Source organism: Mycetomoellerius zeteki, unplaced genomic scaffold (genome assembly GCF_001594055.1).
Source record: "Mycetomoellerius zeteki isolate Tzet28-1 unplaced genomic scaffold, Tzet1.0 scaffold415, whole genome shotgun sequence".
NCBI classification, from domain to species: domain Eukaryota; kingdom Metazoa; phylum Arthropoda; class Insecta; order Hymenoptera; family Formicidae; genus Mycetomoellerius; species Mycetomoellerius zeteki.
This window is the reverse complement of record NW_017257409.1, coordinates 2,381,004-2,394,422: the sequence shown is the minus strand read 5'-3', so window position 1 is coordinate 2,394,422 and position 13,419 is coordinate 2,381,004. Positions and strand designations below refer to the sequence as shown.

The 13,419-nt window shown below is 34.0% G+C and overlaps 1 protein-coding gene across 5 annotated transcripts in view; it reads left to right on the top strand.

Moving 5' to 3' along the window:
• Nucleotides 1-11,787, top strand: part of LOC108726396 (golgin subfamily B member 1) — a 20,446-nt gene extending 8,659 nt beyond the window's left edge. For 3 of the 5 annotated variants that reach the window (XM_018453925.1, XM_018453924.1, XM_018453923.1), the window contains 5 exons: nucleotides 670-798; nucleotides 1,091-9,695; nucleotides 10,328-10,491; nucleotides 10,589-10,643; nucleotides 11,294-11,787. In XM_018453925.1, the coding sequence (XP_018309427.1) occupies nucleotides 670-798; nucleotides 1,091-9,695; nucleotides 10,328-10,491; nucleotides 10,589-10,643; nucleotides 11,294-11,318 (8,978 nt within the window). In that variant the 3' untranslated portion in view covers nucleotides 11,319-11,787. The remainder of the gene's footprint in view (nucleotides 1-669; nucleotides 799-1,090; nucleotides 9,696-10,327; nucleotides 10,492-10,588; nucleotides 10,644-11,293) is intronic. The other 2 variants (XM_018453928.1, XM_018453927.1) reach the window with 1 other exon arrangement.
• The last annotated feature ends 1,632 nt before the right edge of the window (nucleotides 11,788-13,419 follow it).

Genomic DNA, 13,419 nt, shown 5'->3' with positions numbered 1-13,419 from the left:
TTAATTTGGAAACACCCTGTATATATAGTTTGTGATTTTTTGGGACAAAGAATATACAGGATGATAGTTAACTACTTTAAAAGATTTTAAGGGATGAAAGTACAGTGCGTGTCCAAGTTGAAGGAAAAATTTTTTTTTTCAAAAATTAAAAAAAAATAATTTGGATTATTTTGATGAAATTTTAAATTCAAAGTTTCGTTAAAATAATCCGAGTAGGTTTTGAAATTTTTGAAAAAATAAAATTTTTCCTTCAAATTTGACACCCTGTATCTTTGAACTAGGCTATTTCGGACATATAATTACAGTATCGCTTAAAAGTGTATCACCTTTACGTTTTTTGAGCATAACGTCTTTCAAAGTGAGTCAAATGCGCTCAAATTTGTACAGTAGACATTTGATTCACTCTGAAAGAAGTTATGCTCAAAAAACCTAAAGGTGATACACTTGAGCGGTACTGTATATGAAATTTTTCCGTTTTGATTTAGAAATCACTCTTTAAAATTTTTTAGAGTACTTAACTATTATCCTATATAATTATAAATTGCATAAAAAGGAATTTTGTCAAAAAATTTGTTGTCATTTAAGCTTAGCACTTAATTACTGCTTGCTCAAAGCTTACTATGAATGAAATTGCACGTACGTTATCGGCAAATTATACGATCTGCACAGCCTCAGCAGGAGATTGGCAAGAACATGTTGCTGACCTGGAAAGTAAGGTTTCATCTCAGACAAAAGAAATACAGATGCATATTGATGCAATCGCCATCTTAGAGAACCAAAAGTTAGATCTGACGCAAGGTAATTTGTCATATTGAATAGTCTATACAGAATAAGATATGTTTGTGTATTGATGGTTTCAATTATTTTTTAAATATGAAATTATGTTATATACTCTAATAGAGCTGTAAATTATGACTTATTCTGCTTTTTTTGATAGACTATTAATTACTGTGTATAACAGTGTTAATAACTATACTTCTAATTTTATATTTATTATTAAATATTAAATACATATATTATTGAATATTAAGTACCAGCATGTATATATTTCGATGGGATGAGTTTGTAAAACTTGAATATCTTCTTTCAGAACTTCATACGGTCAAGCAGGAAGTTTTAGCTCTAGAAGCAGAGAACGCGGAGTCCGAGAATCTTAGAGTGACTGCAGAGATAAAGATCGTTGAGCTAGAAGAACAATTAGAAACAGCACACAAAGAACAGAGTGAGAATAAACTTGAAATCGAACATCATGAACTCCTAAAAAAGCTTGATGCTTTGACGCAGGAAAATTCAGAATTATACAACAAATTAAACAAAATGGAGGAGAAAGGTACTTCGGATACTGGTTCGACGGAATCTTTCGAAGCTATTCAAATGAACGATAGAAATGATCTATTGAAAAAAATAGAGGATTTGGAACAAAAGAACAATGAATTAACGCTTAAATTATCGAAGTTGGAGGAGAAGGATGGTTCACATGCTGGTTCGACGGAATCTTTCGAAACCATAAACGATACAGACCGCAACGAGTTGATAAAGAAGATTGAGCAATTAACGCAAGAGAACAGCGAATTGACCATAAAATTGAGTAGGATTGAAGAGAAGGGATCGTCCGACACAGGTTCCACGGAATCTTTTGAGCGTATCCCAGAACATAATGATAGCCCGACAAAGATCGAACTACTTACTCAGGAAAATAACGAACTTGTTATCAAATTAACAAAACTGGAAGAACGACTGCATCAAATAAAAAGCAACGCTGAATTGGATATCTCTAAGATTGATCATAATTTAGAGACACCTAAAGATGATAGTAGTTTGCGATTGCAGATTAAGACACTCACCCAAGAAAATGATAATTTGTTGGGAGAGATTTCTCAACTTAAACCACAGATAGAGGATCTCACAGAAGAAAATAACAGGCTACAAGATCGTACAGAAATGTTGACAATGGAGAATACTGAATTAGTTATAAATCGTACGAAATTGGAAGAACGTCTTCAAATGGAATCATCTCGTACTTCTCAAATGTCAATTCAAGTGATAGAATCTGCTGATCAAATTAATGCCTTAATAGAGAGGCAACAAGTTCTTGAAAAAGAGCTGACACAATTGCGGAAAAATTCAATTGAACACTCGGTTAATGTAACATCATGCGAAACTGATGATGCAAAGTCCAAACTCGCGACATTAGAGAAAGAAAATGCTCAGATGATAATGACGATCGGACAGCTCGAAGAGCATATCAACAATCAAACAGAACATCTAATTAAAATTACCAGAGAAAAAGAAGAGCTGGATTTAAAGTTGAAACATATGACCTGCGATGATTTCTCCAGAGAAAGGTTGCAGCTTATTGATAAATTGGAGAAATTGAATCAAGAGAAGGAGAATGTTGCCCATGAGAGGCAGGAATTGCAAGAGCAAATTATTCTTTTACAGAAATCGTCCGATGAAATTTCTGAGTTGCGAAAGGCGGAGGAAGTTATTTATCAGGAATCGCAAATTGTAATTGTAGCGTCCTTAGAAAAAGAATTGGAAAATAATAAAATATTAATTGCAGAGTATAAAAATCAGATAGAGGAAATGAACATGAAATTGGAAAGCATGGGGGTAGAATTGCAAAAGAAAGCCGAACAACTGGAGTATGAAGTATCGGGTGCAAAATTGGAAAGTGTAGAACGTGAATTGAAGGATATGTTCGTTACAGCAGAAGAATGGAAATTCAAATATGATGACATGCAAGAAAAGATGCAAGCGCTGGAGCAAGGAAAAGCATTGATAGAAGAAGCTTTTAAAACATTGGAGAATGGTAATAAAGAATTGCTAGAAGTGATAAAACAAAAAGATGTGGCGACTGGTGCTCTACAAAACCATTTTCAAGGTATCATAAGTTCCCTCGAAACAAGATTACGAGATGAAGTGGCGAATGTAACGGTGAAAGAACATGAAATTGCAGATTTGAAGACTGAGATTGAAAAGAAAGATCAAGAGCTGCATACTAAATATGCGCAATTGCAAAATGGAATGATTACTATAGACAGTTTACAAGATGAGTTGAATAACTATTCGATCAAGTTTAAAGAAAACGAGGCTGCTTTATTGTCATCATTAGGAGAGGTTGCGAGACTTAATGATATAATAAAGGAGAAAGAAAAGGAAGTTTATACTCTACAAGATAATATTAGCAAAATTACTGAAGTGTTAGAGCAATCTAAGTCTATAGCAGAATTTGAGGAAGTATTGGAGAATTTACGAAATAAAGAAACAAGTTATATTGAATTACAAAGTAAATATGAAGAGACGTTAAAGGAAAACAGTGAGTTATTGCAAAAAATTGAGGATATGTCAAAACGTGACGAGAACATTGAAAATGAATTAATTAAGAAAGAACAGGAAATTGATAATTTGCTTGTGGATAAGAAGGGTTTGGACGCACAAATTGAAGAAGTCAAGAACGATAAGATTGAAGCTGAAAAACGAATTTGGGAATTGCAAACAATTTTGGACAATCAAACTACGTACGCTGAGAAAGTGCAATCGGAGCTGACGAACGAGTACAAGCAAATGGAACGGCTTAAAGCTAAGCACATGGAGGATATAGCGATGCTTAATCGAAGATTGGAAGACGTTCTCGAGGAATTAGTTGAGAAAACACAGGAAAACGAAGCTATGAAATCCGAATTAGAGCAGAAAGAGCTGCTTGGTAAAAACTTTACAGAAGAGATGAAAATCGTTTTAGAAAGCAAGGTTGCAGACTTGGAACAGAAACTTTCAGACTCGGAGAATAAGCTACAGGCGCAGTCTGAAAAGATGAAAAAGATTGTCGCGACGTTTAACAAAAAGAAGATAGCATGTCAAGAACTTGAAGTGCGTGTCGCTGAATTGGAAGAGAAATGGACGACAGAGAAAGACGAGAAAGAAGTTAAAAACAAGCAAATACAAGAAGTAGAGATTTCCATGCGGGAAAAGGATAACAAGATCCATGACTTGGAGGAGAAATTACTGCAAGCGAAGAATGATACTTCGGAGATTCTTGCAAATTCAGAAAAATTTGAAAAGGAATCGACTAGTTTGAAAGAAAAAATTGCCGTGTTAATGGAGCACGTTGCGGAGATGGATGAGGAAATTGAAAAGCAGCGCACAGAGATAGAACGCATTTCTCTCGAAGTGTTGGCGGAGAAAACGGCGAAGGAGGGCATTATCAAAGAATATGAAATCTACAAGCAAACTGTGAGCAAAGAGGACGAACAGAAACAGGTAGTTTTGGATGAGGTGAAAGAGCAAGCACGAGAATTGAGTGTACGCATGCAAGTAATGGAAAACGAATATGTGCAACAACTTGCTACAATAAAGAATCTGAAGGCAGAAAATGGCCTCTTGTTTTCCAAACAAACGCAGATCGACGAGAAATTAGAAAACGCTGAGAAGAAATCAGAAGAACGTCGTGTACTAATCGAACAGTTACAAAAAGAAATTGCGACTATGACAACTACACAGGTTCCGGAACAGAGTGAACTGAGAGAAGATGACGCACGGATCGCGCAGCACTGCGATCATTCTGAGCAATGTCAGAATTTGGTGCAAGCATTAGAAGCGCGTCTACAAGAGCGTCAAGCAGAAATTGAAAATTTGAATAACGAGTTGGCCAATTCGTATGGCAATATCGTATTGCTTCATGATGAGTCTCAGAGGTATAACGATATGATGATGCAAACTGCTCAAGAGCGCTTCAACCAGTCACTTATGGATCAAACAAATACATTACAACAGGAAATCGATTCTTTGAAAACGGAAAAAGCCGTGAGCGAACGGAGAGTATCGGAATTAGAGGCTGAATTGGAGGAGCATAAATATAAAAATGCGGAATACAAAGTTGAAGTTTCCAAAGAAGTTGAAATTCCTATTACTGAAAATCAGCAACAACAGAAGAATGATGATGTTCTACAATTGTTCGACTCGGCGAAAAATTTTGATACAGCCACTGTTTCGGATACGGACACATCGGATAAAAAGGAAATAGAACGACTGCAGAGTTTATTAAACGAGAAACAGAGTCAGTGTTCTGAGCATATGAAAGAAATAGATCTTTTACTCAATAACATAGAAGAAGAGAGATTACATATTCAAGAGTTAAAAAATCAATTTGAAAATTCACAAAGCGAATTAAAAAAGAGAGAGAATCTTCTTTCTGAAAAGAACACGCAGATAGATTCATTGAATACAGAATTGGATAATGTAATTCGTCAGTTAAATGATTTGAAAACGTTACAGGAACAATATCGTACTGCTGAAGCAGAGTCACAGAGATTACAGCAGCTTGTAATTGATAAAAGCACTCAAATAGATTTATTGATTAACGAATTAAATACTGTAAAACAACAAATGAATTCGCAACTGCAGCAACATATAGATGTAGAAGCCGGTTTACGAACAGACATTTCACTTAAGGACACAGAAATCGCTGCAATAAAAACAGAATTGACTTCTGTGAAAGAGACTATTGAAAGACTAACAGCGGAACGAGATCAGCAAATCGAATCATATAAACTTCAGATTAATAATTTGGAAACAGGAGTGAGGAGCGTTAATGACAATGATTTAATACAAGAGTGGAAACAGCGTATTTTGGCGATTACCACAGAGAGAGACTTGCTACAACTGCAAGTAAACGATTTAACGCAATCCTTGGAAGAACTGAAAGAATCGCTTGCGAGTCAGCGCAATCTACAGATTGAGTTAGAGAATGTTTTGCGAGAAAGGGATCAGGCTCAAGCACTTATTGCAAATCTCACGCAAGCTTTGGATGATTCAAAACAAAGTCTCCAAGAATCAAAGATATACGAAGATAGCTTGAAAGAATTTACTTCCATGGAAAAATTGGTTGAACAAGAATTAGAACAAGTTCCTACGGTTGTTAAAGAATCATTTAGCCAAGAAGAACATGTACAATCGGCACAAGCTCCTATTGAAAAGGAAATACAACATGAATTTCAGTTAGATATAGGTTTAGGTTGGGATAACGGTTCTGAGAACCTCAATATTGATGAGGAATCTTGGGGTTGGAGTGCGGAGAATGTTCAATCAGCTATCAGCAGTCAACATCTCAGCACAATGACATTAAGCGCCGAAATGCAATTGCGTGCGAAAGTAGAAGATTTGGAAAATAGAATTAAAGATCTAGAAGCACAGAACGTTAGGATCGCCGAGGAGAGTAAATCGGCGCAAGTAAAGAGCGGTAAATTGGTAAAGAAGCTGAAAGAATATAAAGTGCAGATAGAGGGATTGCAACAACAATTAAAGACGCAGAAACAGACTGACAGCTTTTTCGACTTGGATACGGCAATTGAAGAGGAGCTGAAGGCGCAAATTACCAGTTTAGAAATAGCTCTTAGTGAAATTAAGGAGGAAAAGAAAAATATCATTGCTGAGAAAGAAGCTTTATTAAAACGGCTTGATGTAATAGTATCAGCTAACGAAAGATACATGGAAATGAAAGAGAGACAGGATATGGAAGTTGAGGTATTACGCATTCAAAATAAAGAACTGGGTAACAAAATACAATCTTTAGAGTGGCGATTACAGGAAAATGCGACTGATATGGAAGATACTATTTCTTTTTCAACACATGAAGGTCAGAGTGATCTGTTATCTTATGAAATCGATAAACCTGTTGCATGTAGTCAGCCGCAGAAAAGAGAAGTAAAATCTAATGATGATTTGGAAGTGATATCAAAGAAATATAAAGAAGAAATAGATGATTTGAAGGATGAGTTAGAAGCGCTTGCAGCAGAAAACGAGCAATTACAACACTTTTTAGAAGAACAAAAAGCGGCGATAGTACATTTGGAGCCAAAAGATAACAATAACATCGATGAGCTTATGAAAAAGTTAGACGTTTTGAACAACCAAAATGTTGAGCTTCAAAGTGCTTTAATTAAAAGCAAGGAAGAATATGATGGTCTCAAAGAACAGTATGAACAAAGTCTAACAGACGCGAACGATCAAGTGACAGCAACGCAGCAGAACAACGATCTTATCAAGATTGAATTTACGGAGAAGGTAGATAGATTAGAAACAGAGATAAAAAACCTACAAAAAGCTTTAGAAGAGAAAAATGTTTTGGAAGGCAATGCTTTAATGAGCTCGGAAGAAAAACTTTCGGCCCTCAATGCATCCTTAATGGAAGTGACGGAGCTACTTAATGCCAGAGTCCAAGAAGTTGCTGATCTGAAACAAGAGCTTCAAGTTCAGTATGTGGAAAAACAGCAAGCTGAAGCGACGCTACAATCGGAAATACAAAACCTAACTAAAGAATTGGATGATAAGAAACAAGTTATAGGAACCTGGAAGCAAGCATTTAGCGACAAGGAGCACGAGCTGATACAGCAAAGAAGTGTGGAAACAGTAAATACTGTCGTTAGTGAGGTTACTCAAGAATTAGTCCAGAAGCACGCGATTGAAATTGAAGGAAAAGATAAGGAATTACGTGATTTAACAGAGAAGTTGTCAGTATTGCAATCAACAGTCGATGAATACACTTTGAAGCTGCGAGATTACACGACTAAATTGGAGACGCAACAGCAACAAATTGCATATTTGAAGGAGGATTTAACAGAACGAAATTCGATAATAGGAACTACTCAAACTGATATGAATTTGATGAATATAAGATTGCGGGAAAAACAACAAGAATTGATACAATACGAGGAAGAAAAAACGAAACTCGCGGCAGAAGTGGAAAGATGTTTAGCAGATATCCAACATTTGCAAAATCGATTAAATGCCACGGAAGCAACTACAATTGACTTACAAGAATACAATTCACGTATTCACAGCTTGGAACAAGAAGTTCAGATTCTAAAATCGGAGAAAGAATCAATCTTACTGCAATACGACCAGGAAACGGAAGTGTATCAAAATCAAATAGAAAATAATAAAGAGCAAATTAATGCTCTGAAACGTGACTTGCAAGAGAAAACCGAGCAATTGCATTACATGAGCACACAATTATGCGCCAAGGAGAACGATTTGGAAGGAATTAAGGTCATGATTAGTGATAAGGATTCTTTATTAGAGATCACGAATCAAGAATTGAATGACAAACGAGCCGAACTGGAGAGATTGCGTAACGAGCAGAGTGCCCAAATGATCGATAGTCTTCCGGTTTCTGGAATAGGTCACGAAGATGATGCGGAATTACAAAGCACTATAAATGATTTGAAAGCGCAAATGGAAGTTAAGCAGCAAGAACTGGAACATTTGAAATATGTTTTGAGTGAGAACACATACCCCACAATTATCCAGCAGATGCAAGATAGAATCAATTGTCTGTATAATGAGAAAGCTACATTAGAAGCTTCCTTGCGAGCAACTACGGAGAGCTTGACAGAAAAGCAGCAGCAAGTGAATCTTTTGACACAACACATCAACGGACAAAATCAAGAGCACATATCTAAGGAGGAAACCAATTTGTTCTCCAGAGACCGAAGATCTGTGCATGATCAGGAGGAAATTGTTAGGTTGCAGAATGAATTGCACGCAAAGCAACAAGAGATTAACGAATTGAAGTACGTCATAGCCGAGAAAGACTCGCAGTTGTGTCTCCAGGCAAGTATGGAGCCGCAATCAGATGACTTCGAATTGCGTGAAACCGTACAGAGATTGATGGGAGAATTGTATGGCAAAGAGCAAGAAATACAGATGTTAAAGTCAACAATTGCGGAGTTACAAGAACAGATTCTGCATTTTAAAGATTATGAGAGACTCTCTGAAGAGAGCAGAAACGCTATCGAGAAACTAACTTCGGAGAAAGAGCAAATTCGTATCGACGCTGAAGAATTTCTGAGAAGGGAATTGCAAAAGAAAGAATCGGAAATTGATAATATAAAGCAAAGATTATCGGAGGAAAACCAGAAGTTATTGGCGAAGCTACGATTGAAGGATAGCGATATCGAGAATCTGAAAGCACAATTTGAACAATTACGGACAACTGCGAGTGGTCAGGACAATAAGTTACAACAAAAAGAGATCGAGTTGATGCATACAATCGACGATCTGGCAGAAAAAGAAAGAAGACTGGCTGAACTGAGCATCACCAAAGACACCGAACTTCATAACTTAAAGGTACAAATTCATGAAAAGGAGTCGCGTATAGACGAACTCCTGGCATTGTCTGCGGAAGAAGAAAAACAATTGGATGAGTTAAGACAAGCATTGGCGACTAACGAAACAGAAGTAAACAGGCTGAAGGAATTGTTGATGCAAAATGTTTTGGAACACGATTTAATACAGCATGCCTTGAAGATAGACGCTGTTGAACCTACATCATCGAAAAGCTCAGAAACCGTTCAATCAGTTGACAATAAGGAGACCACCTCCAGCGAATTAGATCTTGCGTTGTATATGCTCCATCAAAGAGACGTTCGATGTGAGGAATTGACTCACGAACTGATGCAGTTGCTCGAGGAGCGCGATACGTTACAATTGCGATTGTCTAATGCGATCCGAGTGAACGAGGAACTCAGAAGAGTAAGCAGCGCCGAAACAAGCCCAATGAAAGAATCATTGTCTTCTCATGCGATAGTAGAACCTGTCGTAGAACAACCTTCGCCTTCAAAGTCCGAGGGACCAGTCGAGATCGCGAAAGAAGCTATCGATACTCCGATCGAAGACAAGGAAGCTCTTGCTCTGAAGTAAGTAAAACTTGTGTTTATAATAATGAAATTGCAAATTTACAACTTCTAGATGAACGTAGTCTTACTTCTAGATAAACGTAGTCTTACACAGCTTATTTGGATTTTTTATATTTTGGTTTGATTTAGAAATTTTTATATTTTCCATTTAATGCTAAACATAATTCCTGGATTTCATTTGTCCAATATAAAAAATAACATTTAACGTTATCGTACGTAGAAAATTCTATGACCATATTTAAATGTTAAATGTGCAATACGAGTATTTTTTTAATGTAGTGTATTTAAAGAAAAAATTAAACAAGGCTTGCGTAGATAGATTTTTTCATGATCGAAAGTCGCAGCTTCTCGTCAATCCAATCAAGTTTTTCTTCATCCTAGTCGCTGATATGTATTAGCGGGAATAATAGGAAAGCTCTAATTAAGATTATTATATCATAGTCTAGTTAAAAGTTTCATTATTTTATTTTAATAAAAAATGATGTATTTCTTCATAGATTATCCAATATCCTAGAAAGTTCAAATGTTGGAGAACCAAAAATATTCTTATCCTTTAGCATAACATCCTAAATACCTCGCTCTTTGCGTATTGTAAACCGCTTGCAGCTTGATATAAGCTAGTTCTCCTTTAGATTGTCGCAGCTACATTCAGTCAGCCATACAAAGGATGTACGATTGAAGGACGAACGAGAGTTAAGGCATACACAACAAATGTCTTTATTAGCGCACAGAGACGTTTTAAACACGTTACCGCCCGAAGCAGCCGCAAGATTCGTCAACGCTAATTACACGCTCTGTAGGTATCATTTGATTTTGTAGTAGTAGAATAATCAGTAAACCTATTATCGAATATTCAAAATTGTATACTTACGATATATATCGATATTTTACAGCTCGAGATGTTCAAAGCCAATCGAGCGTTCTTTTGAATTGGTTGTGGGGCAAAAGGTAAATTATAAAAAACATTTTATATTTTTTATAATCCAATTTGTATCTCATTTAATCTCATAGAATGTAAAATTGTTTTCAATTTTGTGAATTTGTAACATTATATTGGGTGCATTCACTACTACAACCGCTCACTGAGCGCTCAGTGAGTTCTTGCATTTGATTGGCATATTCCGTTAGAACTAAAAATAGACCAAACAGATACAAGAGCTCACTGAGCGTGGTACTGAATGCATCCATTTTCTCAATTTACAGAATTTCAATTTTGTGCTTATGTTATATGTAGTTTTATAATTGTAGAACTATACACACAACTCGTTAATCTAAATGTTACTTTTATAGATTGTTGGTCTTTTCAATTCTAATCTCATTAGTTTTATATTCATTATTTAAAATTTTTTGTTTTTTTTATATATTTTTAAATGTTATATAATAATAAAGTAATGAAAATAGTAAAATTAATAATAATATTTTCAGATTTGATTGCGTTGAAAGTCCGACAACCATATCGGCACGCAATTATAATTTCTGAAATTAATTCATTTAAATGAATTTATAATAGTTGAACATCTTAACGTTCTGACCGTTATGGCGCTTCTTAATTTAAAGCATTATAAGTAAAATTATTATTATGTGATATATTATTTTAGCACACCGAAGGTAGTGCACATGTGATGAATGAAGAGCGGGAATGAAGTGGCCATCGCTTTTGCCTTTTGAAGACATTCCTGCCAAGTGCCAACTGCCAAGACTTATTCCTGCAGTTAATTTATGTGTTGGAGCAGTTTGTCGTATTTTTCAGAAATCACATGCTGACACAGTTGTAAAGAATAGTTTTGTGAAAATATAGTGAGTGATGTGATGAAAAATGTCAAAAAAAAATATTTTTGAAATTATACATACACATGTACAGAATGTAACTAGAGTATTTTCTCGGAAAAAAAGTTGTTCTCTCTTCTTCGAAAAAGAAGAGAATATATAAAGAGCAAACTTATATGTACATATTATAACGTTGTACAGCAGATACGCATGGAGCGAAAGATGAAATCATGAAATGTTAGATGATATTGCCTTTTTTATTCAGTGACTAAATTATTTATATAATAAAGAATACGCAATGAAACATATACTACAGGATGTTGGAACGTAATTATTATGTTATTTGAATATAAACATGTTTATTAAAAAATTGTCATCTTATTTTGTTAGTTTATTAATTTAATAATTATGTATTTTCTAAATTATCCATGATTGTCTTCCGGCTTGATATAATTATAATATCCATATTGTTAGTTGCATATCGGAGGAAAACCGTGCAAGCTAAATCACAGATAACGCATAAGTAATTCGTGATAATTATAAATCATTCAATCGTTCTATTTCCATAAAATTTTATACAAAGGAAAAGAAGCTTCACTAAATAAATAAAATGTAGCCGAAGAATGTTTAATTGTATTACAAATTGTAATACAAAGTAAAAAAAAGTGTAAAATGTGAATTATCAAGTGTAAAATGTTTGTATTTTATAGTATTCTTCAAAATTATATATAATTAATAAAATATAGTTTATTAAATTGTTTGTGATGAAATTATGGATGAATATCAAGTAAATATGCATTTATAAAACAGTCTATGTATATAATTTATATCATTTCTGAAATTTCAATTTGTAATCTAAATATAGTAACAAAAATGACAATATTAATTAAAGTAATGAATATTCTGTTGTGAGAAATATTAAAACAAAATAGTGAAAAAGAAAATATAATTCAGACATAAGAAAAAATATCCTCTTATATCTGTCATACGTAAAATATAAATCTTATACAGGGTATATCTGAAATAACATACACTAATCATACAGTGCTATTCCTAATGAAAAACTGAGTCGAAAAGTCCTCTACCATTTTGTAATTTTCGCAATAGTTAACAAGATATTAATTACTAAAAATCGCTGAATATTGGTTTTCAATAATTTTTTACTCAAATACTATCAACTTTACAAAAAAACTGCAATAGACAAAAATCATTTATTTTCTTCTCATAAAACTAAGAATTTTTTCAGAATTTTTTATCAACTTTTTAGTACTGCATTTTCTTATTTTTACTAACATGAGAAAGTATGGTATTAAAAAGTTCTGAAAAAATTCTCATAACTTTATGAGAAGAAAAACAATTTTTATCTCTAGCAGTTTTTCTGTAAAGTTGATAATAATTGAGTAAAAAATGATTGAAAACCAATATTCAGCGATTTTTAGTAATTAATATCTTGTTAACTATTGCGAAAATTACAAAATGCTAAAGGACTTTTCGACTCAGTTTTTTATTAGGAATAGCACTGTATGATTAGTGTATTTTAGATACACCCTCTGTATATTAATTAAATTTAAGATAAAGATTCTTTATTTTTTATTTTTTAATTAAAGAAACTAAACAGAGTTAAAAAATTGTATTGAAATTATATATATGTATAAAAGTAACAAGCAATAACAAATATTATACTTCGAAAGTCAATTAATCATACATTATTCACGACGTAATATATTACACACAATAGGCTGTTAATACCTTAATATGACCTGCTGTTTGTAAGTATATGGATAATTAAATTTTTGCACACATGTAAATATTAAAAATGTTTTATATTTTCAATTTTGAATTCTGAATTATAACATTCGTTATCGCTCTTGTTGCTTATATATAAGATATTCCAAAATTTGCAAATAACATTACAGCAAAAAAGTTTCAAAAAAAGAAGTTAAAAACTATATTTGCC